Here is a 26,012-nt window from a genome sequence, read left to right as displayed (position 1 = left end):
CTTAAGTTCTCCAAATGTGCGAACTTTCAGCACCGTCTCCAGTTTAATCATACCCTTACAACAGAACTGCACTCAGCCCAATCAACTATTTGGGCAGCTGCAACAATTTCCTGGCCAATGACAGCAAGCAAGCTGCGTGCCTTCTTCACTACTCTGTTTACCTGTGCTAACACTTCCAGAGAGTTACATAAACATATATAGACTGATTTCTCTTTCAAGAATCCTCAGTTTTTCAGGGAAAGTGTGAACAGTGGAATGAGTGTTTTATACAGAAGTCCTGGATGATTCTCAGATTTGTTGTCACCTTACGTTCAGTAAATTACTGATGTTAACAGTGGTGGTTAATTTAAGTGGTGTCAGTATCATTAGTGGGAGGTTGATTGAGGAAGAGGGATCTAATAGATTTAGATGGAGAAAGATGGCCAGAGGCACAATTGGAACTGAACAGTTGGCATTACCTGATTGGGTTGAATGTCCTGGTCTAACGAGGGAGAAACTTTGGCACATTGGCCTTCATAAATCAACAGCGCTGAGTACAGGGAGTGGGATCACACACAAAATACTAGAGAAACACAACAGGTCAGGCAGCATCCGTGGAGGAGAATAAACAGTTGACACTTCAGGTCGAGACCCTTCATCAGCACCAGAAAGGAGGATGGGGTGGGGTGGGGGGGGGGGGGAGGAGAGAAAGCCAGAATAAGGTGGGGGGAGGGGGAGAGATGAAGAATTTGGAAGGGTAAAGAGGTGAAGGGCTGAAGAAAGAGAAATCTGACAGGAGAGGACAGTGCTCCATGGGAGAGAGAAGGAGGAAGGCCACCAGAGGAAGGTGGTGATCAGGTGAGAAGAGGGGAGCCAGAATGGGGAATAGAACACACACAAAATGCTGGAGGAACTCAGTGGGCCAGACAGGATTTATGGAAATGAATAAGCAGGTAGTGTTTTGGGCCAAGATCCTTCCTCAGGACTGGAAAGGAAGGGGAAAGAAGCCCGATGAAGGAGGTGGGGGAGGGGAAGGTGTAGAAGTTGTGAGGTGATAGGGGAAAGATGGAATCTAACAGGAGAGGTCAGTGGAGCATGGAAGAATGGAGAGGAGGGAGACCAGTGGGGGGGGGGGGGAGGGGGAGTGATGGGTAGGTGAGAAGGGGGAGGGGAGAGAAATTACTGGAAGTTAGTGAAATCGATGTTCCTGGCATCAGATTGGAAGCTACCCAGGTGGACTGAGGTGTTGCTTCTCCACACGGAGTCATTGTGGCAGCAGTGGAGTGCAAATAGGAAGCAGAATTGAGATGAGCAGTCATTGGGAGATTCTGCCTTTTGTAACGGAAGGAGCGAAGGAGTTGGGATGTTACTTTGAAGTCCTATAAAATGTCAGTGAGGCCAAATTTGGAGTATTGCATGCAGTTCTGGCCACCTGCCTACTGGAAAGATATCAATATGCTTGAAAGAGTACAAAGAAAATTGACAAGGATTTTGCCGGGACTGAAGCACCTGGGTTATAGGTAAAGGTTGAATAGGTTAGGACCTTATTCCCTGGACTGTAGGAGATTGAGGGGAGATTTGATAGAGGTGTATAAAATTATGAGGGTTTAAAATGGGGGGAATGCTAGAGGTCATAAGTTAAGGGTGAAAGGTAAAATGTTTAAGGGGAAATCACTCAGTGATGAGAATGTGGAATGAGCTGCCTGATGAGAGTTTGGTTATAACATTGAAGATAAGTTTGGATACATAGGTGCAAGAGAGAAGTATGGAGGGCTATGATTCGTGTGTAGGTAGATGGCACCAGACAGAAGACCAGGCTGACATGGACTAGATGGGCCAAAAGGGCCTGTTTCTGTGCTGTAGTGCTCCATGCCTTTGTCAGAAGTGATGGAACATTTGAAGGTTCCCCAAGTTGAATAACCACATCCACTTCTGTGTTCACTTCCTGGGTCAAGGAGAAGAGTGGCCTGTATTTGGAAGCTGTTTAGGTGGGTAATCTCAAACTGTGGTGTTGAATCTAAGCGTCTATCAAAAGCAGCTTAGATTTTTCCTTGTTGATTTCCACCAATATACAACACAGTGATGCAGTCCCTCAAAGGGCCAATGACAAGAATTCAGTTCTGACCTCTGGTGCTGTATAGCATCGCGGTAACCATTACGCTACCATACCACCAAGAAGAATGAATGTGAGGGATCTACCAAGGATGTTGCATCCTAGCTGACTACATTGTTGGTGCAGTGCCTTCTGTTGATAAACAAGCCAGGGCAGCATGATATGGAGAGCAGGCTATTGCCCATGTAGCAGGCTCCCCCTCTCCACACAGCTGATGAGCCCAGAGGACCAGCAAAGACCAAGACTATTTGGCAGCAGAACAGTTGCCAGTCAACATAGGACTACCTTAGGGACTCCAGCTCTGAATTTTCCCTCGAGGCTTACATCTGAATCCTTCCCCACAAGTGGGTATAGTTGGAAGGCAGCGGAGGTCTGAGATCAGTTTTCCTTCTCCTAGATGAGCTGCCAACCATGGCTGACAAGCCCCATCTCCCACTGCGACTGGTGCCAGCGATCCACCTTTACTCCTTCTCCTGTCAGCAGAAACTGTTTCACCGGGCTTTGTGGCTAAGGCACACGTGAGGTCAGGACCTGGACTTGTGTCAGAGGCAATTTGAACACATGGCTTTAGGAGACTTATCAGGTACTGGGAGCATATCCCTACACCTACCTCCCACCTGTCTATGGCAACCTTAAGGAACTACAAAAATAAATAAAAATGGGATTAATATCAGATTAGTGTGAGTTTTCAATGGTTGACACAGAGGCCTAAGGCACCTATATCTGTATCTTCTCATGACTCTAATGCATTTTCACTTGAATGGACATTTGGAATCTTTTCATAGACAAATGAACCAACTCCAACAGTCATAGAAAAGGACATTTATTTCACTTGACAGCTTGTATTGCTATTTCTTTTAGTGCAAAGGTAATGAAAACATTTCACATAACATAAATTACCCATAAATAAGCAACAATTTCACATGTGTTAACAGTAAATTAAAATAGACCCGTGGCATTTCACCAGCCTGTTCAAACATCTCATTTTCTTCATAGCTGCACATGTGAAAGCTAAGTCATTGCACCGAGGTTAGGGAGGAGCAAAATCTAACAGAGAACAAAACGAAAACAGAGGTGATCAGCTGTACGGAGAGTAAACTTACAAAAGGTTTGTAGGCTGGGGAGCCCATTTTAACAACTGACCACTTGGGCATCTTTCTGAGATGGTTTGATGGATCAGACCAACCTAGAAGAGGCTTACAAGAATTATCCCGGAATGAAAGGGTTAATGTATGAGGAGCGTACTCACTGTAGGATGGGGGTCGGTGGGAATCTCATTGCAACCTATCAAATATTGAAAGACCTAGATAGAGTGGACGTGGAGAGGATATCTCCTACAGTGGGGGAGTCGAAGATCAAAGGGCACAGTCTCGGAATAGAGGGATATCCATTTAGGATAGAGGTGAGGATGAATTTCTTTAGCCAGAGGGTAGTGAATCTATGAAATTCATTGCCACAGATGGCCATGGAGGCCAAGTTATTGGGTATATTTAATGAGGAAGTTGATAGGTTCTCAATTAGTAAGTGTGTCAATAGTTACAGGAAGAAAGCAGGAGATTGAGGTGAAAAGAGAAAATGTCAACTATGATGGAATAGTGAAGCATATTTGATGGGCTGAATGGTCTGCACTCCCGTCTTGTGGTCTTGTTCCTTCTCTCTGACCTTACACAGAATTACTCCCTAAGTCACCAACTCAGTGCTGACAAAAGGTTTTCGACCTAAACATCTTTTTCTCTTTCCACAGATGCTGCCTGACCTAATGAGTCTTTCCAGCATTTTGTTTTCTGGCAGCTAGTTACTGTATTTTCATTTGCACTCAAGTCACAATTAATTGGATTCCTTCTTTATGTAAATGTTTGTTCTTGGTAACGGGATGAAAATGCATCTGCTGTGTCAGAGAGTGAAAGGAAGAGTTGGATATAGCACCATCACATACAGTTTAGCCTAAGTTTTCTGCCCTTTAGCAGATTTCTACAGATGTACCATGGAGAGCATTCTAACTGGTTTCATCACTGTCTAGGATGGAGGGGCCACTGCACAGGATCAGAAAAAGCTGTAGAAAGTTGTAAACTGCCAGCTCCAATATGGGCATTAGCCTCCCCAGCATTGAGGGCATCTTGAAAAGGTGATACCTCAAGATGGTGACATCCATCATTGAGGGCCCCCATCACACAGATATGCCCTTTTCTCATTGCTCATTGCCAGCATCAAGAAGGTGGTACAGGAGCCTGAAGAGGGATAGACAGACAGACAGACAGACACACACACACACACTTTAGGAACAGCTTCTTCCCCTCCACCATTAGATTTCTGATTGGACAATGAATTCATGTACACTACTTCAATTTATTTTTTCTCTTTCTTTTTGCACTACTTGTTTAATTTAAATATATTACTTATTATAATTTACAGCTTTTATGATTGTGCATTGCAAAGTACTGCTGCCGCACAACAAGTTTCATGACATGTGCCAGTGTTATTAAACTGATTCTGATTCCGACACTTGCATTGTCAGATCTTATCATCTCTACACATCCATTTGGAAAAAATGTACAGATTGAAACGAAGGACCAGGAGGAAACCATTTCGCTCCTTTGGACGTCTGCCATCAATATATCATGACTAATATGACTCCTTATATGTTTGACGTTTTCCTCTACTAATCAATACTTTACATTGATTTTGGTTAACTTACACCACATTTAAAATTAAACCCACCGGAGAGTGATGACTCTTTGCTCCAAGGGGAATCGTCAAATATTCCGTCTGGAATACTGCAGCTGAAACTTCTCTTTTTGCATTGCTTATTTGAATTTAAAAAAAAATGAGAGCATTCCATGCACCCACCATTTGTGTTTAAAAAACCTGTCGCTGACACCACCCCTGATAGTTTCCTCCAATCACTTTAAAATTATACCCCCTCGTATTAGCCATTTCTGCCTAGGGAAATGTCCACACGGTTATTGAAACTTTGGATGAGCAAGAGAAAGTTAAACACCAGAGATTATGCAGATGCTAGAAATCCAGAGCAACACCCACAAAATGCTGGAGGGACTCAACAGGTCAGGCAGTGTCTCTGGAAGGAAATACACAGTTGACATTTTAGGCAGAGACCTGATGAAGTGTCTCATCCTGAAAAGTCAACAGTAAAGCTTTAGATTCAGTTTAGCTTAGATCGCTGCATGACTGTATATCTTTCTGAAAAAACATGGTTTTGCCATTAAAGGATCTTGTGATTTAAAAAAAAATTATTTTATTTTATTCAGAGCAAGGGTGCCCACCCTGGGGTTCACAGGCCCCTCGGTTAATGATAAGGGTCTATGACATAAAAAGGTGGAGAACCCCTAATCCAGAGACACAGTGCAGAACAGGCCTTTAGTGCCCCACTGCCCAGCAACCTACCTATTTAACACTAGACAACGTACAATGACCAATCAACCTACAAACCAGGACGTCTTTGGAACGTGGGAGGAAAACCACGCACTCACAGAAAGGACGTACAAATTTCTCACAGAAGGAACTCCAAACTCTGATGCCCCAAGCTACAATAGTGTCGCACTAATGCCTACTCCATTGTGGCATCCTATAAAATAGAAATACAGGTCTGGTTAAGCACACACTATCCAGGACAGGGATCCCCAACCTGGAGCCCATGGTCCCCTTGCTTAACGGCACAAAAAAGGTTGAGACCCCGACCCAGGAGCTGTGTGAGCACATAAAAGGTTGAGACCCCGACCCAGGAGCTGTGTGAGCACATAAAAGGTTGAGACCCCGACCCAGGAGCTGTGTGAGCACAAAAAAGGTTGAGACCCCGACCCAGGAGCTGTGTGAGCACATAAAAGGTTGAGACCCCGACCCAGGAGCTGTGTGAGCACATAAAAGGTTGAGACCCCGACCCAGGAGCTGTGTGAGCACAAAAAAGGTTGAGACCCCGACCCAGGAGCTGTGCGAGCACATAAAAGGTTGAGACCCCGACCCAGGAGCTGTGTGAGCACAAAAAAGGTTGAGACCCCGACCCAAGAGCTGTGTGATCACATAAAAGGTTGAGACCCCGACCCAGGAGCTGTGTGAGCACAAAAAAGGTTGAGACCCCGACCCAGGAGCTGTGTGAGCAATCGACAAATGACCTACAGAGAGGGGCAGCATTACAACCATGTTGGAGAAACATATTACAATTCACTTTGTGGGGAGGTGGAATAAAATTAAAGGAGGATAAACTTTAAGCAAAACTGTAAACAACATAACACTGTTTAATCTTCTACATCTTTTCTGCATCTCCTGGGAGAAATGAAGATATAATTTTCAGTAGATCATGTCCAATCCTTGCTTTCTCAATAAGGTTCACAATCAACTATTTCCTCTGCTTTTCTATTTCTTCACACTGTACTGCTGCCGCACTCTGTCTGTTACTAATGACATGGAGACCAGAGGGTGACAGTAAGTTAAAATAAACAAGTTTGCGAAGGTGAAGACAAATGATTAGAAGTCAACGTACCTCCCATTTTAAAAGATTCAGTACTGTGCAAAAGTCTTAGGCACATATGTATAGCTGGGGTGCTGAAGACTTTTGCACAGTACTGTAGTAATTTTTATGTATTGCACTGTAAAACTACCACAAAAAAACATGACATATGTGAGTGATGATAAACCTGATTGTGATATGGGTCTCTATTGTGGACTGAGAGTGGGAAGCACCAGAGAGACATTCTGTAATGATCAGTAAACCGATTGTTTGGAATCAAATGACTTTGCCTGGTGTCTCAGGGCTGGGTGTGTCTGCACCTGTGTCGCACGTCCCCAGCCCTGCCACGGTGCTCCACCCTCGCCATTCCAAACATCCTTCGCTACCACCAGATTTATAAACTCACTCTCTACTCCACGTTGACAAATACAGTACTGTGCAAAAGTCTTTGGCATCTGAGAGAGAGAGAGAGAGAGAGAGAGAGAGAGAGATACCCAAGACTTCTGCACAGTACTGAATACATTAAACAGTCTTCTTGCCCCTAGTAAGCATTAATTAGTGGGTCATGAGGGAATCCACTGGTGGTGGTCAGTACCAAATATATAGCTTACTTCTGCATTCTGTTAGATGTCTGAACCCAGAGGATGTGGAATATTACTGTCCATTCACCTGCATCTTTTCATGTCCAATGTTCTGTGTTCTGGTTATGGTCATTACCAAGGAGCTGATATGTGAAGTAATATGCTACATAGCTTTGAAAATAACTTAGCAACTTTGAGGAAGTCATTGTAAAGGAGGTGTTTGGTGATCACCACTGCACTCAGTAACCGCATTTCTTGTCACTTGTGAGGGCTATCGGTGATTTTTCTTCGACATTAAATAAACGTGCAACATGCCAAGAATAAACCAACCTCAGATGGAATAGGGCTCAGAAAACAACAGAGCCTACGTTTGCTCAGTACTGTGGGTTTCTCAAATAGAGCCACTTGGGCATTGGCCTAACTTCCAGAGACGTTATTGGCAATCGCGTCGGTTCTCAACCTCTTGAGCTGATGTCAGGATTGGATGAATTCCAAGCCCCCAACTAAAGTCTGGAGGTTCCAGAACTGACCCCAATTGCCTGGAGTAACGCCAGTTCACAATGTACAACCAGGTTGTGGCTGTAGTGTCTTCACTCCATCTTATGCTACAACAGTGGCGAGGTGTGGGCCTCTCTTCTGATGCTCGGGATGTCGTTTTGTTGATTCTGATGGTACCCAAAAAAAAATCTGCAGCAGAGCCAGCCCCTAGAGCAAGTCACGTGGCGGCGGCCGGCTCCTTCGAGGAGGACTGTGTGTTCATACTGAGGTAATGCCCGGCCTCTGGCTCGAGCGTTAGAGGCTGGTGGAAGAAACTGAGAGGGTGGGCGAAGATGGAGGGGGGAAGTTGAGCAGTTCGAGTACGGCAACACCCACGCTGCTCCGCCGGGTGAACATGCAGGAGGCCGCCACCCACTTGTTGGTACGAGGGTTGTACTTCTCAATGGAATTAAGGCTTGAGCTCCCGTCATTCCCACCAACTGCATAAAGCCACCCGTCCATCGCCACGAGGTCGTGTGTGCTCCTGGAAAGGGCAAAGGTTAAAGTGTATGTAAACATGTGTGACATCATTACAGACACAAGCACTTCTGTCAGCATGGTAGACTAAACTGGAATCACCTTAGAATATAGAACACTATAGCCCAGTACAGGCCCATCAAGTACCATCAGCATTTGTGCCATTTTTTTTACCCACTGGGACGGAACACAATAGACTTCACCCCCAATGCCTGTGAACATGCATCTGACTTTCTATTCTGCCAGGACACAGAGGTGTCACTGAATGCACAATAACTGTGTAGTCCTGTGTAGGTCTGTAGTCTAGTGTAGTTTTGGTGTTGTTTTACGTAGTCTAGTGTAGTTTTATGTTGTTTCATGTAGCACCAGGGTCCTGGAGGAATGTTGTTTCGTTTTTACTGTGTACTGTACCAGCAGTTTATGGTCAAAATGACAATAAAAAGCGACTTGACTTGAATTCCTTTAAATTTACACAAACCACAACAGCCTGCCAAATGTTTTTACCTTGCTCAGAGGTTGTCAACATTTGGGATCGTCCTACATTCCCATCAATTCCTCCCCCACACATCCCAATACCTGCACTGATTTCAACTTCACGTTTTATTTTATTTAGAGATGGAGACTCTTCCAGCCCAACCAGCCCACACTGCCCCATTACATCCAAGAGGCCAATTAACCTATTAGACCGTATGTCTCTGGACTGTGGGAGGAAACTGGAGAATGCACAAACTCCTTACAGACAGCGGTGGAGTTGAACCTGGGTTGCCGGCATTATGCTAACCGTTACACTACTGCGCATAAAGGGAACCGCCAACCCTCTACCCTCAGGCTCTTGAACCAGAGGGGATCAATTCATTCATCCCAACACTGAAGTGTTCCCACAACCGATGGACTCTCATTCAAGGACTCTTCACCTCGTGCTCTCGATACCTATTGCTTCTTTATTTATTATTAATATCCTTTTTGTTTGTTTTCTTTTTCTATTGGTACGATTTATTAACTTTTGTACATGGGTTGATTGTCTGATTTGCTGTGTGCTGTTTCTCATTGAGCCTGTTGTGTTTCTTTGTATTTACTGTAAATGCCCACAGGAAAATGAATCTCAGGGTTTCATACAGTGACATATATGTACTTTGGTAATAAATTTACTTTGAACTTTGAAGTGTACAGCAGCCAATTTATCTCCTGACCCAGAAGTTTAGAGAATCCAGGGAGAAGCCACGGCATAAGGTGGGGAGACGTGCAAACTCCACACAGAGAGCACCGGAGGTCAGGGTCACTGGAACTATGAGAGAGCAGCTCTATTATCTGAGCTGCTGGAATGTCTGGGAACTCAGTCTGTGGGAATGGATCTGCATTCCTGCCTCGCCCATCACCACCATCTTGCCCAGCCACTCCTCTGGCTTGCTGCCCAGCAACATTCCTCCACTGCTGGCTTGGAGCTCTGAACCACACTCACATTCCTCACACAAACGAGTGGGCTGGGATGAGCTGGCATTGTGACAGCTCTACATACCGATGTGCAGACAGGGGATCTGTCTTCTCTTTCCCTCCAGAAGACCAAAAGATATAGGAGCAGAATTAGGACATTCAGCCCATCGCGTCTGCTTGCCCTGATTCGGAGCTGTGGCATTAGAGCCGATAACTTGTCCCTCTGAACTGAGCAAGAGTGCTTTACATGAAGCGTCAGTAACCGCAGTAGAGTGGAAAGTTGATGGCCAGAATGTCACCTGGGGGAGAGGGAATGGAAAACACTGACCAGGGGTCTGAGAGGGAGAGGGAGAGGGAGAGGGAGAGGGAGAGGGAGAGGGAGAGGGAGAGGGAGAGGGAGAGGGAGAGGGAGAGGGAGAGGGAGAGGGAGAGGGAGAGGGAGAGGGAGAGGGAGAGGGAGAGGGAGAGGGAGAGGGAGAGGGAGAGGGAGAGAGGGAGGGAGGGAGGGAGGGAGAGGGAGAGAGAGGGGAGGGAGAGAGAGAGGGGGGGAGGGAGAGAGAGAGAGAGAGAATGTCTCTGGTAGCTTTGGGCCTGTACTCAGCGGAATTCAGAAGAATGGGGGGGGGGGGGAGGGATTTCCTTGCAATCTATCAAATATTGAAAGGCCTAAATAGAGTGGTTGTGGAGTGGATGCTTCCAATAGTGGGAGAGTTTAGGACCAGAGGACAAAGCCTCAGAATAGAGGGGCATTCATTTAGAACAGAGATAAGGAGGAAGAGTGAATCTATGGAATTCATTGCCAGAGATGGCTGTGGAGGCCGAGCCATTGGGTATATTTAAAGTGGAGGTCGACAGGTTCTTGATTAGTCAGGGCATCAAAGGTTACAGGGAGAAAGCAGGAGAATAGGGTTGAGAGGGATAATATATCAGCCATGATAGAATGGCAAAGCAGACTCAATGGGCCAAAAGGTATAATTCTCTCCCCATGCCTTATGATTGTAGAAAATGACAAGTTTAGTTGAGTACTAGGGATGAATTTTGCACTTTGGTTTTTTGCCAGTCTTTATCTCTAGTTTTTCATAAATTCTATTGAATTTCTTTATTTTCCTGTAAATGCCTGAAAGAAACTGAATCTTAGACTAATAAAAGGTGACATAGCAAATGCATCATTAAAGATTTCACATAACCAAGGGGAAAGCAAAGAAGAAAAAGTTTTAAAAAATTCTATAATATAACCATCAGGACCAGGAGCTTTCCCTGAATTCATTGATGAGATGGCCTCTCCTATTTCGGCCAAAGAGATAGGAGCATTGAACAAGCTACGATCTTCATCTGTCAGTTTGGGAATATTCAAATTGTTAAAAAAATTATCCATAATGGACAGATCGCCATCAAATTCTGATTGATATAAAGATTTATAAAAATCTTGAAAAGTGTTATTGATTTCTTTATGATCAGTAGTTAGATTACCGTCTTGTTTACGAATTTTAATAATTTGTCGCTTAGTCAAAATAGCTTTTAATTGGTTAGCTAACAATTTACCAGTTCGATCACTATGGATATAAAATTGAGCCCTGGTCCTAATTAATTGATTCTCAATTGAAGAAGATAATAATAAGCTACGCTCCATCTGAAGCTCAACTCTCTTCTTATAAAGTTCTTTGGTAGCAGTCACGGAATAAATCTCACCAATTTCTTTAATTTTATCCACTAATAAAGCAATATCTAAATATCTTTGTTTTCTTTTACCAACAGAATATGAGATAATTTGTCCACGGATAAAAGCCTTAAAAGAGTCCCAAAGTATTCCTCTGTCAATCTCTTCTGTATAGTTTGTTGAGAAAAACAAGTCAATTTGCTGTTTTATGTAGGTGATAAATTCTGGATCTTGAAGCAAAGTAGCGTTAAGTCTCCAAGATCTAGTTATTATTGGAAAAGTCTGAAATCTTGATAGATAACTTCAAAGGTGCATGATCCGAAATAGTAATAGAATCATATTTACAATCAGTAACATCCGTTAATAAACGATAATCAATAAGGAAATAATCAATTCTAGAATAACTGTGATATACATGTGAAAAAAACGAAAATTCTTTATCTTTAGGGTTCAAAAACCACCATATTTCAGTAATTCCCGAATCAACCATAGAAGAATTAATAAGTAAGGCAGATCTATTCGGAAGAATTCAGATAGGTTTAGATCTATCCATCGAAGGATTCAGACAACAATTGAAATCTCCACCCATTATCAACATATATTCATTTAGATTAGGAAGGGAAGTAAATAAACATTTAAAAAATTCAGGGCAGTCAAAGTTTGGAGCATAAATATTAACTAGAACCACTTTTTGATTAAAAAGTGAACCAGTTATCAACAAAAATCTGCCCTGTGGATCAGAAATAATTTCATGATGTGTAAACGAAATTGAGGGGTCTATAAAAATAGACACACCCCTAATTTTGGCGGTACAATTCGAGTGAAATTGTTGACCCTTCCAGAACCTAAAAAAACGTTGATTATCCTCCCTCCTAATATGGGTCTCCTGTGCAAAAATAATATTAGCATTTAGTCTATGGAATACTTTAAATATTTTTTTACGTTTAATCGGATGATTTAAACCATTAGTATTCCAAGAGCTAAAATTAATAGACTTATCCATCATGCCAATATTAGTTGTATATATCATAAAAGGTTAAAAAGACACATAACCCATAATTCAGGAAGAAGGAAAAATGATTCAGGAGCAACCGGCGAACATGACACCTCAACAATATTAATAATTTAAAGTCGGCCCATAAACTAAAAGCAAAAGCGTGAAAAAAGATCCCTCCCCCCTCCCCCAACCCCTCGAAAAAGAGCCAAGCGGCAGGCGCACAAACTAATACTAATATTACCCCCATTTTCAAGATGGCAATTCCATGAAACTTCATGATATTACCTCAATCTTTTTATGAAGCTACTATCTCTCTAATTCTTAAAAAAGATAAGGATCCTACTTTATGTGCATCTTATCGCCCTATATCACTGTTAAATGTAGACTCTAAGATTCTTACAAAAATTTTAGCTATTAAGTTAGAAAAGGTACTATCACAGATTATTTCAGAAGACCAAACTGGTTTTATTAGGAATCGGTATTCCTTTTTTAATGTTAGAAAATTGATTAATATAATTTATACTTCATCACCCACAATCCCAGAATGTGTTATTTCATTAGATGCTGAAAAAGCTTTTGATAGAGTTGAATGGACATACTTATTTAATGCTTTGAGATATTTTAATTTTAGTCCTAATTTTATATCATGGATCAAACTAATATATTATAAACCTGTTGCTTCTGTTCTTACAAATAATTACAGATCCTCTTTTTTTCAATTATCTCATGGTACGAGACAAGGTTGTCCCTTAAGTCCTTTATTATTTAATATCACATTAGAACCTTTAGCCATTGCTATTCGTGAATCTCCTAATATTACCCGTAATGAGAAATTATACAAGCTATCACTTTATGCTGATGACTTGTTGTTATATATTTCTGATCCCGACAGGTCTATTCCCGCTATTTTATCCTTGTTGGCTCAATTTGGTAGTTTTTCTGGTTATAAACTAAACTTGGATAAGAGTGATTTATTCCCTTTAAACACGCAAACATTATTGAATGACAGGATACCATTTAAAGTTGTTACTGATAACTTTATCTATTTAGGTATAAAAATTACCAAGAAATATAAAGATTTATTTAGACTGAATTTTTTACCTATGCTCCATCAAATTCAACAACTTACTACAAGATGGTCTCCCTTATCCTTATCATTAGTTGGTCGGATTAATGCTATTAAAATGATGATTTTACCAAAATTTTTATATTTATTTCAAGCTTTACCAATTTTTATTCCTAAATCTTTTTTTGATAACATTGATTCAAAAATTTCCTCATTTGTGTGGCAAAATAAAAACCCCAGGTTAAGTAAAAGGCAATTACAAAAATCTAAAAAAGATGGTGGTTTAGCTTTACCTAACTTTAGATTTTACTATTGGGCGAATAATATTCGTAACTTAATATATTGGAAATTAGATTTGGATTCACCATTGTGCCCACAGTGGGTAAATCTAGAATGCAATGAGGCACAGGGATATTCTCTAGTCTCCGTTCTTGGTTCTTCTCTTCCTGCTGATTTAGTTAAATTCAATAAACAGATATCCAACCCTGTTGTCAAACATACATCACGTATTTGGTTTCAATTTCGTAAGTTTTTTACTCTGAAAAACTTTGTTCTTGATAGCCCTATTTTACTTAATTTTTTTTTCAAACCTTCTTTGACAGATCAAGCTTTTAGCATATGGAAAAGGTATAAAATGTTTTCGTGATCTTTTTTTTGAAGGTAGTTTGATGTCTTTCGACCAACTTTCCAACAAATTTAAGTTACCTAAAACTAACTTTTTTAGATATTTACAAATCAGAAATTTTTTACATAAAGTTTTACCATCCTTCCCCAATTAAACTTCAATGGATTTCTCAGATTTGATTTTTACCTTAAATCCTTGTCAGAAAGGATTAGTGGCTTTTATTTATAATATGATTATGAAGATACAACCAGAAATATCAGGTAGAATTAAACAAGAATGGGAAAAAGAACTTCAATATAATATATCAACAGAAAAATGGGAAAAAATTTTACAAATGGTTAATTCTTCTTCTATATGTGCTAAACATGCTTTAATACAATTTAAAATTGTACATATAGCTCATATGTCTAAAGATAAGCTTGCTCAATTCTATTCTCATATTAACCCTCAATGTGACAGATGTCATTCAGATGTGGCTTCATTGACCCACATGTTTTGGTCATGTCCCACTTTATATAACTATTGGAAGGACATATTTGCTACCATTTCCTCAATTTGGAATATCGATTTACAACCTCATTTTATTACTGCAATTTTTGGTATACCAAATGAGGATGGTAATCAGTTTTCCCCTTCAGTTAGACGAATGATTGCTTTTGTAACATTAATGGCCAGAAGGTCTATATTACAAAATTGGAAAGAAGTAAATCCTCCTACCACGTTTCAGTGGTTCTCTCAAACTATTTCTTTTCTGAGCTTGGAAAAAATTAGAAGCACTATTTTTGACTCATCAATTAAATTTGAAGAAACTTGGGGACCGTTCATTCGACATTTTCATATGAATTAATTTGGCCTCTTCCAGACCTTCTCTCTGTTTATTCTTGTTCAGGTATGGAGTTCCGGAGTTTTTGACACTATCATATACATATAAACTGTTATTATTGTCCATGTTACTTTAGTTTAGTGTTTTTTTTTCTCATATATATTTTTTCTTGTATTTTAATTTTTTTTTCTTTTGATGATTATTCTTATTTTTTCCATATATAATTATTATAGGCTTGATTGATTAATGTACTATTTTTTTCTGTTCATATTTTAATAGGATATTGTTATCTTATTATTAATTCAATTTCAAGTCTATTGTACTTATAACCTATTCATTATTATGTTATGTTTTTTTATATATGAAATTCAATAAAAAGATTGAAAAAGAAATAAAAGGTGACATATACATATGTATTCGACAATAATGAAACTTGTCATTTTCCACAATCATACGACCATAATGCATAGGAGTGGAATCAGGCTATTAAGCCCATTGGGAATGCTCTGCCATTCCAACATGGCTATTTTATTTTCCCTCTCAACCCCATTCTCCTGCCTTCTCCCAATACCTTTGATGCCCTGACTAATCAAGAACATATTTGATAATAAAATTTAGACAATAGGTGCAGGAGTAGGCCATTTGGCCCTTCTAGCCAGTACCGCCATTCACTGTGATCATGGCTGATCAGACACAATCAGTACCCCGTTCCTGCCCTCTCCCTTGACCCCGCTATCTATAAGAGCTCTATCTAATTCTCTCTTGAATGCATCCAGAGACTTGGCCTCCACTGCCTTCTGAGGCAGAGCATTCCACATATCCACCACTCTCTGGGTGAAAAAGTTTTTCCGCATCTCTGTTTTAAATGGCCTACCCCTTATTCTTAAACTGTAGTTCTGGACTCACCCATCAGCAGAAGCATGCTTCCTGCCTCCAGTGTGTCCAATCCCTTAATAATCTTATATGTTGCAATCAGATCCCCTCTCATCCTTCTAAATTCCAGTGTATACAAGCCCAGTCGCTCCAATCTTTCAACATATGACAGTCCCGACATTCCGGGAATTAACCTTGTGAACCTACGCTGCACTCCCTCAATAGCAAGAATGTCCTTCCTCAAATTTGGAGACCAAAACTACACACAAAAGGTTCTCCAGGTGGGGTCTCACCAGGGCCCTGTACAGCTGCAGAAGGACCTCTTTACTCCTATACTCAATTCCTCTTGTTATAAAAGCCAGCATGCCATTAGCTTTCTTCACTGCCTGCTGTACCTGCATGCTTGCTTTCATTGACTGATGTACAAGAACACCTAGATCTCGTAGTACTTCCCCTGTTCCTAACTTGACTCCATTTAGGTAGTAATCTGCCTTCTTGTTCTTGCCACCAAAGTGGATAACTTCACATTTATCCACATTAAACTGCATCTGCCATACACTTGCCCACTCACTCAACCTGTCCAAGTCACCTTGCATTCTCATAACATCCTCCTGACATTTCACACTGCTACCCAGCTTTGTGTCATCAGCAAATTTGCTAATGTTACTTTTAATCCCTTCATCTAAATCATTAATGTATATTGTAAACAGCTGCGGTCCCAGCACCAAACCTTGCGGTACCCCACTGGTCACAGCCTGCCATTCCGAAAGGGACCTGTTAATCACTACTCTTTGTTTCCTGTCAGCAAGCCAATTTTCAATCCATGTCAGTACTCTGCCCCCAATACCATGTGCCCTAATTTTGCCCACTAATCTCCTATGTGGGATTTTATCAAAAGGTTTCTGGAAGTCCAGATACACTACATCCACTGGCTCTCCCTTGTCCATTTTCATAGTTACATCCTCAAAAAACTCCAGAAGATTAGTCAAGCATGATTTTCCCTTCATAAATCCATGCTGACTCGGACTGATCCTTCTACTGCTATCCAAATGTGTCGTAATTTCCTCTTTTATAATTGACTCCAGCATCTTTCCCACCACTGACATCAGGCTAACCGGTCTATAATTCCCCGTTTTCTCTCTCCCTCCTTTCTTGAAAAGTGGGGCAATATTAGCCACTCTCCAATCAGCAGGAACTGTTCCTGAATCTATAGAACATTGGAAAATGATTACCAATGCATCCACGATTTCTAGAGCCACCTCTTTAAGTACCCTGGGATGCAGACCATCAGGTCCCGGGGACTTATCAGCCTTCAGACTCAACAGTCTCTCCAACACCGTTTCTTGCCTAATATAAATTTCCTTCAGTTCATCCTTTACCCTAGTTCCTTTGGGCACTATTACATCTGGGAGATTGTTTGTGTCTTCCCTAGTGAAGACAGATCCAAAGTACCTGTTCAACTCATCTGCCATTTCCTTGTTCCCCATAATAAATACACCTATTTCTGTCTTCAATGGCCCAATTTTGGTCTTAACTATTTTTTTGCTATTCACATACCTAAAGAAGCTTTTACTATCCTCCTTTATATTCTTGGCTAGTTTACCTTCGTACTTAATTTTTTCTTGGCGTATTGCCTTTTTTGTTATCTTCTGTTGCTTTTTAAAAGCTTCCCAGTCCTCCGGTTTCCCGCTCATCTTTGCTATGTTATACCTCTCTTTTAATTTTATACTGCCCTTTCCTTCCCTCGTCAGCTACGGCCGACCCTTACTCCCCTTAGGATCTTTCTTCCTCTTTGGAATGAACTGATCCTGCACCTTCTGCATTATTCCCAGAAATACCTGCCATTTTTGTTCCACTCTCTTCCCTGCTAGGGTATTGTTCCATTGAATTTTGGCCAGCTCCTCCCTCATAGCTCCATAGTTCCCTTTGTTCAACTGTAATACTGACACATCCAATTTTCCCTTCTCCTTCTCAAATTTTAGGTTAAAACATATCATATTATGGTCACTACCTCCTAATGGTTCCTTTACCTCGAGGTCCCTGATCAAATCCGGTTCATTGCACAACACTAAATCTAGAATTGCCTTCTCCCTGGTAGGCTCCAGTATTAGCTGTTCGAAGAATCCATCTCGGAGGCACTCCACAAACTCCCTTTCTTGGGGTCCAGTACCATTCTGATTCATTCTGTTGAAATCCCCCATGACAACTGTATCATTACCTTTGCGACATGCCAATTTTAACTCTTCACTCAACTTACACCCTACATCCAGACTGCTGTTTGGGGGCCTGTAGATAATTCCCATTAGGGTCTTTCTACCCTTAGAATTTCTCAGTTCTATCCATACTGACTCTACATCCCCAGATTCTATGTCCCCCCTTGCAAGGGACTGAATATCATTCCTCACCAACAGAGCCACACCACCCCCTCTGCCAGTCAGTCCGTCCTTTCGATAAGTATATTCTTGAATATTCATTTCCCAGGCCCTGTCCACTTGAAGCCATGTCTCAGTTATTCCCACATCGTACTTGCCAATTTCCAACTGAGCCTCAAGCTCATCTACTTTATTCCCTATACTTCGTGCATTCATATCTAATACTTTTAATTCGGTACTCCCCTCTCCTTTCATATCAATTCCTATTTCACTTGGCTATACTGTATGATCTCTTCTTGAGCTTTCTACTCCATTGATTCTATTGTCCTTTTTAACTTTTCTTATTTTCACTTTCCCTTTAACTCCATCCTTATATTTCCAGTTCATCCCCTCCCCCCCACTACTTAGTTTAAACACATCTGTGTTGCAGTGGCAAACCTGTCTGCCAGAATGCTAGTCCCCCGTCTATTAAGGTGCAACCCGTCCCTTTTGTACAATTCATCCCTACCCCAAAACAGATCCCAGTGGTCCAAGAATGTATATCCTTGCTTCCTGCACCAGTTCCTCAGCCACACATTCAGATCCAATATTCCCCTGTTCCTGCACGAGGAACTGGAAGCAAACCAGAGATAACCACCCTGGAAGTCCTGCTTTTCAGCCTTCTTCCGAGTTCTCTGAAGTCCCGCTGCAGAATGTGCTCTCTCTTCTTCCCGATGTCATTTGTGCTGACATGCACTACCACTTACGGCTGTTCACCTTCACCCTTGAGGATTCCCTACAATCGGTCCGTGATGTCCTGGATCCTAGCACCAGGGAGGCAACACACCATCCTTAAATCTCGCCTGTTGCCGCAGAAACCCCTTTCCGTACCTCTTACTATGGAGTCCCCTACTTCCTGATGTCTGACTCCTCGGCTCTGCTTCTGCACCAATTTTCGGCTCGCAGACCTGTCCGCCTCTCAGACTGGCAGTATCTTCTGTCCTGACAGTTTCCAAGAAGGTGAACCTGTTTACGAGAAGTACATCCCCCAGGGTCTCCAAGCATCCTTTCATTCCTCATCATCACCCCCTTTCTCTCTTCCAGTATCCTCGGTGTAACGACCTCACTGTAGGTCCTGTCCAGAAAACCCTCGTTTTCGCATATAAACCTGAGGTCATCCAGTTCTTTCTTCAGTGCTGCAACATGCTCCTTCAGGAGCTGAATCTGGACACACTTTCCACAGCTGTCGCAGCCGGGGGCACCATCAGTGTCCCTGACCTCCCACATCATGCACATAGCACACTGAATCAGCTTAGCGGTCATGTCTTCCCCCTCTGCAATTGTGCCTGGCGTAGTCTCCTCGCCAAAGACTAGCACTTTTCACACCAGGCACCAGACACTTCCCTCGACCAGGCCACTTTGAAGCAGCATAGATCATTTCTGGGCAGGAAAAGGTTAATGTAAAATAGTCAGCTACTTGTGTGCCATTATTCATCCTGTGTCATTAAAAGACACTGAGGTTTATTGATTTTTCTCAACACGTGAGGCGGGGAGAGTCTGGTGTTTCTTTGTGCTTTTTGTATTCACGTGATCCATTCTGCCCCAGGACATTTCTAGCTTGACAACACTGTTCTATTTTTGCCAGGCCTGTTTCCATTTCACAGGCCAGGAACTGAGGGGAAAGATTGCTCATGGTGTCTGCAGAGAGGCCCCAGATCAGGAGCATGAGAGGCGCGAGTGTCAGGCCTGAGCTGTGGACAAAGAGCACATACCTAATGCAAGTCACCGAGACAAAGGCCAGGTTGAACAGTGCTGGCTATGACACCACCTCTTTGGTCAAGAAAACACAACAATGTCTTCACTTTCTGAAGTGTTTGAGGCTGCCCCATCCCCATTCTAACCAACTTTTACAGGAGCACCATCGAGAGTGTCCTGACCAGCTGCAACACCATCTGGTATAGGAATTGTGAGGCATCTGACTGTAAATCCCTACAAAGCATTGCGAGGACTGCTGAGAGGATAATCGGAATCTCTCGTCCACCCATCAGGAGATATTTATCAGGAGTGCTGTGTACACAAAGCCCTTAGCATTGTCAGTGATCCCTCCCATCCGTCCAACAATCTCTTTGATCCCCTACCATTCGGCAGGAGGTACTGTAGCATTAGGGCAAGAACTGTTCGGATGGGAAACAGCTTTTACCCCCCAGGCTGCGAGGTTACTGAACTCCCTGCCACCATCCAGGTCTCATCACACATGAAGCGCCAGCAGCGTTGTACTGTTTACTTTGTATCCTGTGCTGCAAATGCAGCCTACTATTCATGAATTTCTGAGTGGTAATATTACTTTGTGTGTTATGAGTGACATGTACTGTGTTGAGCAGCTTGACGCAGCCGAATGTCATTTCATTCGGTGTTGTGTATGTGCACCATTGAATGACAATAAACTGAACTTGAACCTGGTAGTTTGAAGCTTTCTGCTCTTCATAACGGAGGATGTTGTGGATTTCGAAGATTGTGCAGTCAAACAGAGGTCAAAGGTATCCTGAAGGTCAACTATCATTGTATCTGACTGTCTGCTCCACCGCTGGGTAGCGGTGGCCCTCCGAAGAGAGAGTGTGGAAATACGATATGTTTGACTGCACAGCTTTATCCCTGAGACAGCAACCCCCAGAAACTTCACCTGTTTCAATATTTTCCATTACAGTCAAACTCAAATAATCCGGCATTAATTGGGACAATAGTGGTGCTGGTCTCGCAATTTTTCTCAATTACTGGAAATGACTCCCACACATTTTTATTCAGACCAGATGAAAGGGCCTCAACCCAAAACGCGGATGTTTATTCCCCTCCGAAGATGCAGCCTGACCCGATGAGTTCCTCCGGCACTGTGTGAGCTGCTTACATATTAATTTCACCTTCTCAGCGTTACAAAGCAGTGCAGTAAAAATTCCAGCAAACCCGCTGAGTTAAACGGGAATGGGAAATATGCACAAGCTCTAACCCCTGCTCCAGCCACAGACCTCCCACATTAGAAAATAGAACACAGAACAGTACAGCACAGGAGGAGGCTCTTCAGACCACAGTGTCTGTGTGGAAAACAATGTCCAACTTAAACCAGACTTCATCTGCCTGCACATAATCCATCTCTCTCCATTCCCTGCACATTCATGTGTCTAACGAACAGCCTCTTGCACATTGCTAACACATCAGCTTCCAGCACCATCTCTGGCAGCATGCTCCGGGCACCTACTGCTTCCTCTGCAAAAAAACCCATCTCCTAATACAAAGATAGGTGGAGCGGTAGGTAGTGCTGAGGAAGCAGGGAGTCTGCAGAAGGACTTGGACAGATTGGGAGAATGGGGAAAGTAGGGACAGATGGAATATAGGGTTGGGAAGTGTATGGTCATACACTTTGGTAGAAGGATTAAAGGTGTAGACTGTTTTCTAAACAAAGAGAAAATGCAAAAATCAAAGGTGCAAGGGGGCTTGGGAGTCCACGTGAAGGATTCCCTAAAAGTAACTTGCAAGTTGAGTCGCTGGTAAAAGGAAGGCAAATGTAGTGTTAGTGTTCATTTTGAGAGAACTAGAATATATGAGCAAAGATGTGATGCTGAGGCTTTATAAGGCTTTGGTCAGACCACACTTGGAGCATTGTGAGCAGTTTTGGGCCCCTTAGCTAAGAAAAGATGTGTTGACATTTGGGAGTGTTCGGAAGAGGTTCATGAGAATGATCCTGAGAAGGAAAGAGTTTATGTATGAGGAGCATTTGATGGCTCTGGGCCTGTACTCACCGGAGTTTAGAAGATGGATGTGGGGGCCTCACAGGAACCTATTGAATATTGGAAGGGCAAGAGTGAATGTGGAGAGGATGTTTTTTAATGTGGGTGAGTCTAGGACCAGAAATGCGAAGAAATTTCTTCAGCAAGGGGGTGGCCAAGTCATTGAGTATATTTAAAGCAGAGGTTGATAGGTTCTTGGTTAGTCAGGGTATCCAAAGTTATGGGGTGAAGGCAGGAGAATGGGGTTGAGAGGGATAATAAATCAGCCATGATCGAATGGTGGAGCAGACCTGATGGGCCGAATGGCCTAATTCTGCTCTTACGTCTTATGGTCTTAAACCTTCTCCCTCTCACTTTGAATGCATGCCTTCTCCTATTTGACACTTCTAACCCTAGATAAAAAATAAGCCTGACAGTCTGTCCTGTTGTAATGAGAGTATTATTAAAAGTAAGTTCATACTAATTGGGAAGCTGTTGGTAACAAGGCTGGTTCTGGGACTGGTGGGATTTTACTTCCGCTCTTTTTACTTCCGAGCTGAATTGTATAAAGTTCCACCACCCAGGCTGTACGAGGGTCCTGAAAGCCTGTGTGGTAAATATCATTTGCTGTCCCAGATAAAGATGTTCTTTTGGCCATGAAATTGTCGAGCGGTCCTTTTTTAAAGTAGAAGTTACCACATGTCCCATCTCTGCCTCCTATCATTTTAGAAACTTCCGTCAGGTCTCCCTCAGGTTCCGATACTCAGAGAAAACAACCCTCGTTGGTCCAGCCCCTCCTCTAATCCAGGCAGCTTCCTGGTGAACCTCTTCGGGACCCTTTCTGGACCGCAGTGTTGGGGGACATCTGGGGTCACGTTTCTGACACATGGACACCCCACCCCACTGTCCATGGCCAGATGGGGAATTTCCAAATAATCAGATGATAGAATATTAGAGACATACTCATTTAAAAATGTTCTAATTCATCTTAGTTATATTTATTCACTAAAAGATTTTAATGAACTTTATGTTTTAATTATTTAAACTGATTAGCTAGGCAGAAATGTTGACATGGATGAGGTGGGCCTTCAAGGGGACAAGACACAAAAGCAATGATGGGATGCTGTGGCATTGTAAGGCATCGGTCAGACCACCTTTTGAATATTGTAAACGTATTTGGGCCCCATATCTAAGGAAGGCGAGGGTCCAGAGGACATTCACACAAATGATCCCGAAATGAAAGTTTTATTGTATTAGAAATGTTTGATGTTCCTAGACCTGTACTTGATGGGGTTCAGAAGGGTGAGGAGAGAACGCATCGAAATCTCACAAATACTGAGAGGGCTGGATAGAATGGACAAAGTGAGTAGGTTTCTGTTAACAGGAGAGTCTAGAATATCAACCCATTCTCAGCCTATCCAGGCAAATCTCCTTTGCACCTTCACTAAAGCTTCCACATCAATCAACCCAAAATGTTGCACTGTCCTTTCAACCTACTTCACAATCAATCTAACCCTTGCCTCCCATACATCTCATACTCCAGCATTTTTCTTACATCCATGTGCCTATCTGGGAGCCTTCTTAAATGTTCCTAAATGTATTAACTCTAGCATCACCCCCAAAATTATTGCAATGTCGATAAACACAAGAGGTTCTGGAGATGCTGGAAATCCAGAGTAACACATGCAAAATGCTGGAGGAATTCAGCAGGTGTTTGATGTTTTGGGCCAAAACCCTTCATCAGGACTGGAGAGGAAGGGGGCTGTATTCATAAAAAGAAGATAGTGGGAGGGGGAGGAGTAGGTGAAACCAGGTGAGCAGGAAGGAGGGTGGAGATGTAGGGGGTGGGGGAGAGAAGAAATGAGAAGCTGGGAGGAGATAGGTGCAAGAGATACAGGGGAGAAGAAGGAATCTAATAGGAGAGGATGTGGACAATGGGAGAAAGGCAAGGAGGAGGGGCACCAGAGGGATGGGCAGGTGAGGAGATGAGGTGAGTGGGGAGCCAGAATTCGGGATGGACAAAGAGAGAAGAGGGTGGAGTGAGGAGTTACTGAAAGTTAGAGAAATTGATGTTTATGCCACCAGGTTGGAGTCTACCCAGGCAGAATATGAGGTGTTGCTCCTCCAACCTAAGGTATTCTCATTTTGGTAGTAGAGGTGGTCATGCAATACCAATAAGTACACTTTGTTAAGCTTGCACCTACCGTCTGATGTTCATAGGCGCCACACTCTCCCAAGTGTTGGTTTTTGGGTTGTATCTCTCCACAGAGTTAAGGCAGCTGGTCCCGTCATTACCACCAGCGACGTACAGCATCCCCTCCAGCACCGCCACACCGGCACTGCTCCGGCGACTCAGCATGTTGGCGATGGTGGTCCAGGTGTTGGTCTACACAGAGAAACAGTGAACAGTTGATGCCAGTGATGAACCTCGGAGGGGGAACACAACAGGTCAAAGTTCAAAGTATTTATTATTGAAGTATGTATACCATGTACAACCTCCAGATTCATCTTCTAGCAGGAATCCACAAAACAAAGAAACACAGTAGAATTTATAAGAGCTGAATTAGGCCATTCAGCCCATCAAGTCTGCTCTGCCATTTCATCATGGCTGATTATTATCCCTCTCAAACCCATTCTTCTGCCTTCTCCCTGTAACCTTTGTTGCCCTGACTAATCAAGGATCTAACAACCTCTGCTTTAAATACACTGAATATTCAAATATTCATAGACAGTGCTGGAAATCCTGAGCAACACACACAAAATGCTGGAGGAAATCAACAGGTCAGGTAGGTAGGATGCTTCAGGCTGTGACCTTTTCTTCAGGAGTGGAAAGGAAGGGGGAAGAAGGTGGGGACAGGGAAAGGAGTACAAGGACCCATAAAAACCCCACACAACAAAGACTGACAGACACTGAATGTGCAAAGAACAAATCACGCAAACTATAAAAAAGTGAATAAACAATACACAGAACATGAACTGCAGAGCCACTGAAAGTGAGTGCTGAGGCAGGTGCAGCTGGACCAGGTCCAGGCTGTGGTCAGACAGCATCTGTGGGGAGAGAAGCAGCATTAATACTTCCCTCAACACAATGGGAAACAACATATTGCACTCAGTTTCCTTTGTACTACCTCAACGTAGCTGTGCACAGGATGACCCCTCACGCAAGCGAACGCTTTGCGCTGTATCCACCTCTCCCACCCATCACCACCCAGCTTCTCACTTCAGATTGGATTGGCATTATTTGTCACATCTACATCGAAACATACAATGAAATGTGTCATTTACATCAATAACCAACACAGTACAATACATTGGACACTTGGCCTCACAAGCTACCTTGTTATGATCTTGCACCTTGATATCAACCTGCACCACACTTTCTCAGTAACCGTGACACTTTATTCTGCATTCTGTTAGTACTTTCCCTTGTTCTACCTCAATACACTGTGTAATTATCTGATCTGTACGGACAGTATGCAAGACAAGTTTTTCTCTGTATCTCAATACATGTGACAATGATAAACCAATTTCAATCCAGTTCCAGGTAACACCACAACTGTCGAATGGGAAAAAGAGGGTGATTGCCAGAAATCATTAAACTTAATATTATGTCCCAAAGTCTAAAACATGCTCAGACAGGATCCAAAAAAGTTGTAACCTCATCATGAGCATCAGCCTCCCAGCACCCAATACATCTTCAAAAGGTGATGCCTCAAAAAGACGGCATCCGTCAGTAAGGATCCCCATCACCCAGACTTGCCGTCTTCTCATTACTAGCATCAAGGAGGAGGTATAGGAGCCTGAAGACACACACTCAACTTTTCTGGAATAGCTTCTCCCCCACCCCCCACTTCAGACTTCTAAATGGACAGTGAACCCATGTTATCCCCCCACTCTTTCTGCACTACTTGTTTAATTTAATTTTTTTAAATAGATACTTCTTATTGTAGTTTTGGATGGTGGGGAGGGGATATGTCTCTACCAATGGAGATGTAAGGCACTACCTCCCACTGCTGGCCGGCAGGTCACCCTTGGACAAGGTGTGGCACCTGCTTAGCCCCCCAATCAGGGCAACGAGAAGCCATGGGAGCAGGTCGTGGGTGGCCGTATGAGTAGCTGGTGCATATCACAAGTCCTGGTTATGTGACTACTGACACCAGGCAGACAACCTCTGAAGAGTATTAATAATGGCTGGGGTCACCCGTCTTGTAAAGACACTGCCCAGAAGAAGGCAATGGTAAACCACTTCTGTAGGAAAATTTGCCAAGAATAATCATGGTCA

The 26,012-nt window shown here is 42.7% G+C and overlaps 1 protein-coding gene across 2 annotated transcripts in view; it reads right to left on the bottom strand.

The window, feature by feature from the left end:
• Positions 1–2,901: 2,901 nt before the first annotated feature.
• klhl17 (kelch-like family member 17) overlaps positions 2,902–26,012 on the bottom strand; it is a 74,504-nt gene continuing 51,393 nt past the window's right edge. For both annotated transcript variants that reach the window (XM_059952321.1, XM_059952320.1), the window contains 2 exons: positions 23,935–24,116; positions 2,902–8,156 (listed from right to left, as the gene is read on the bottom strand). In XM_059952321.1, coding sequence (XP_059808304.1) covers positions 7,928–8,156; positions 23,935–24,116 — 411 coding nt within the window. In that variant the 3' untranslated portion in view covers positions 2,902–7,927. The remainder of the gene's footprint in view (positions 8,157–23,934; positions 24,117–26,012) is intronic.

Source organism: Hypanus sabinus, chromosome 27, assembly GCF_030144855.1.
Source record: "Hypanus sabinus isolate sHypSab1 chromosome 27, sHypSab1.hap1, whole genome shotgun sequence".
Classification (NCBI taxonomy): Eukaryota; Metazoa; Chordata; class Chondrichthyes; order Myliobatiformes; family Dasyatidae; genus Hypanus; species Hypanus sabinus.
The sequence above is the reverse complement of the archived record's forward strand: the minus strand, read 5'-3'. Positions and strand labels throughout refer to the sequence as shown.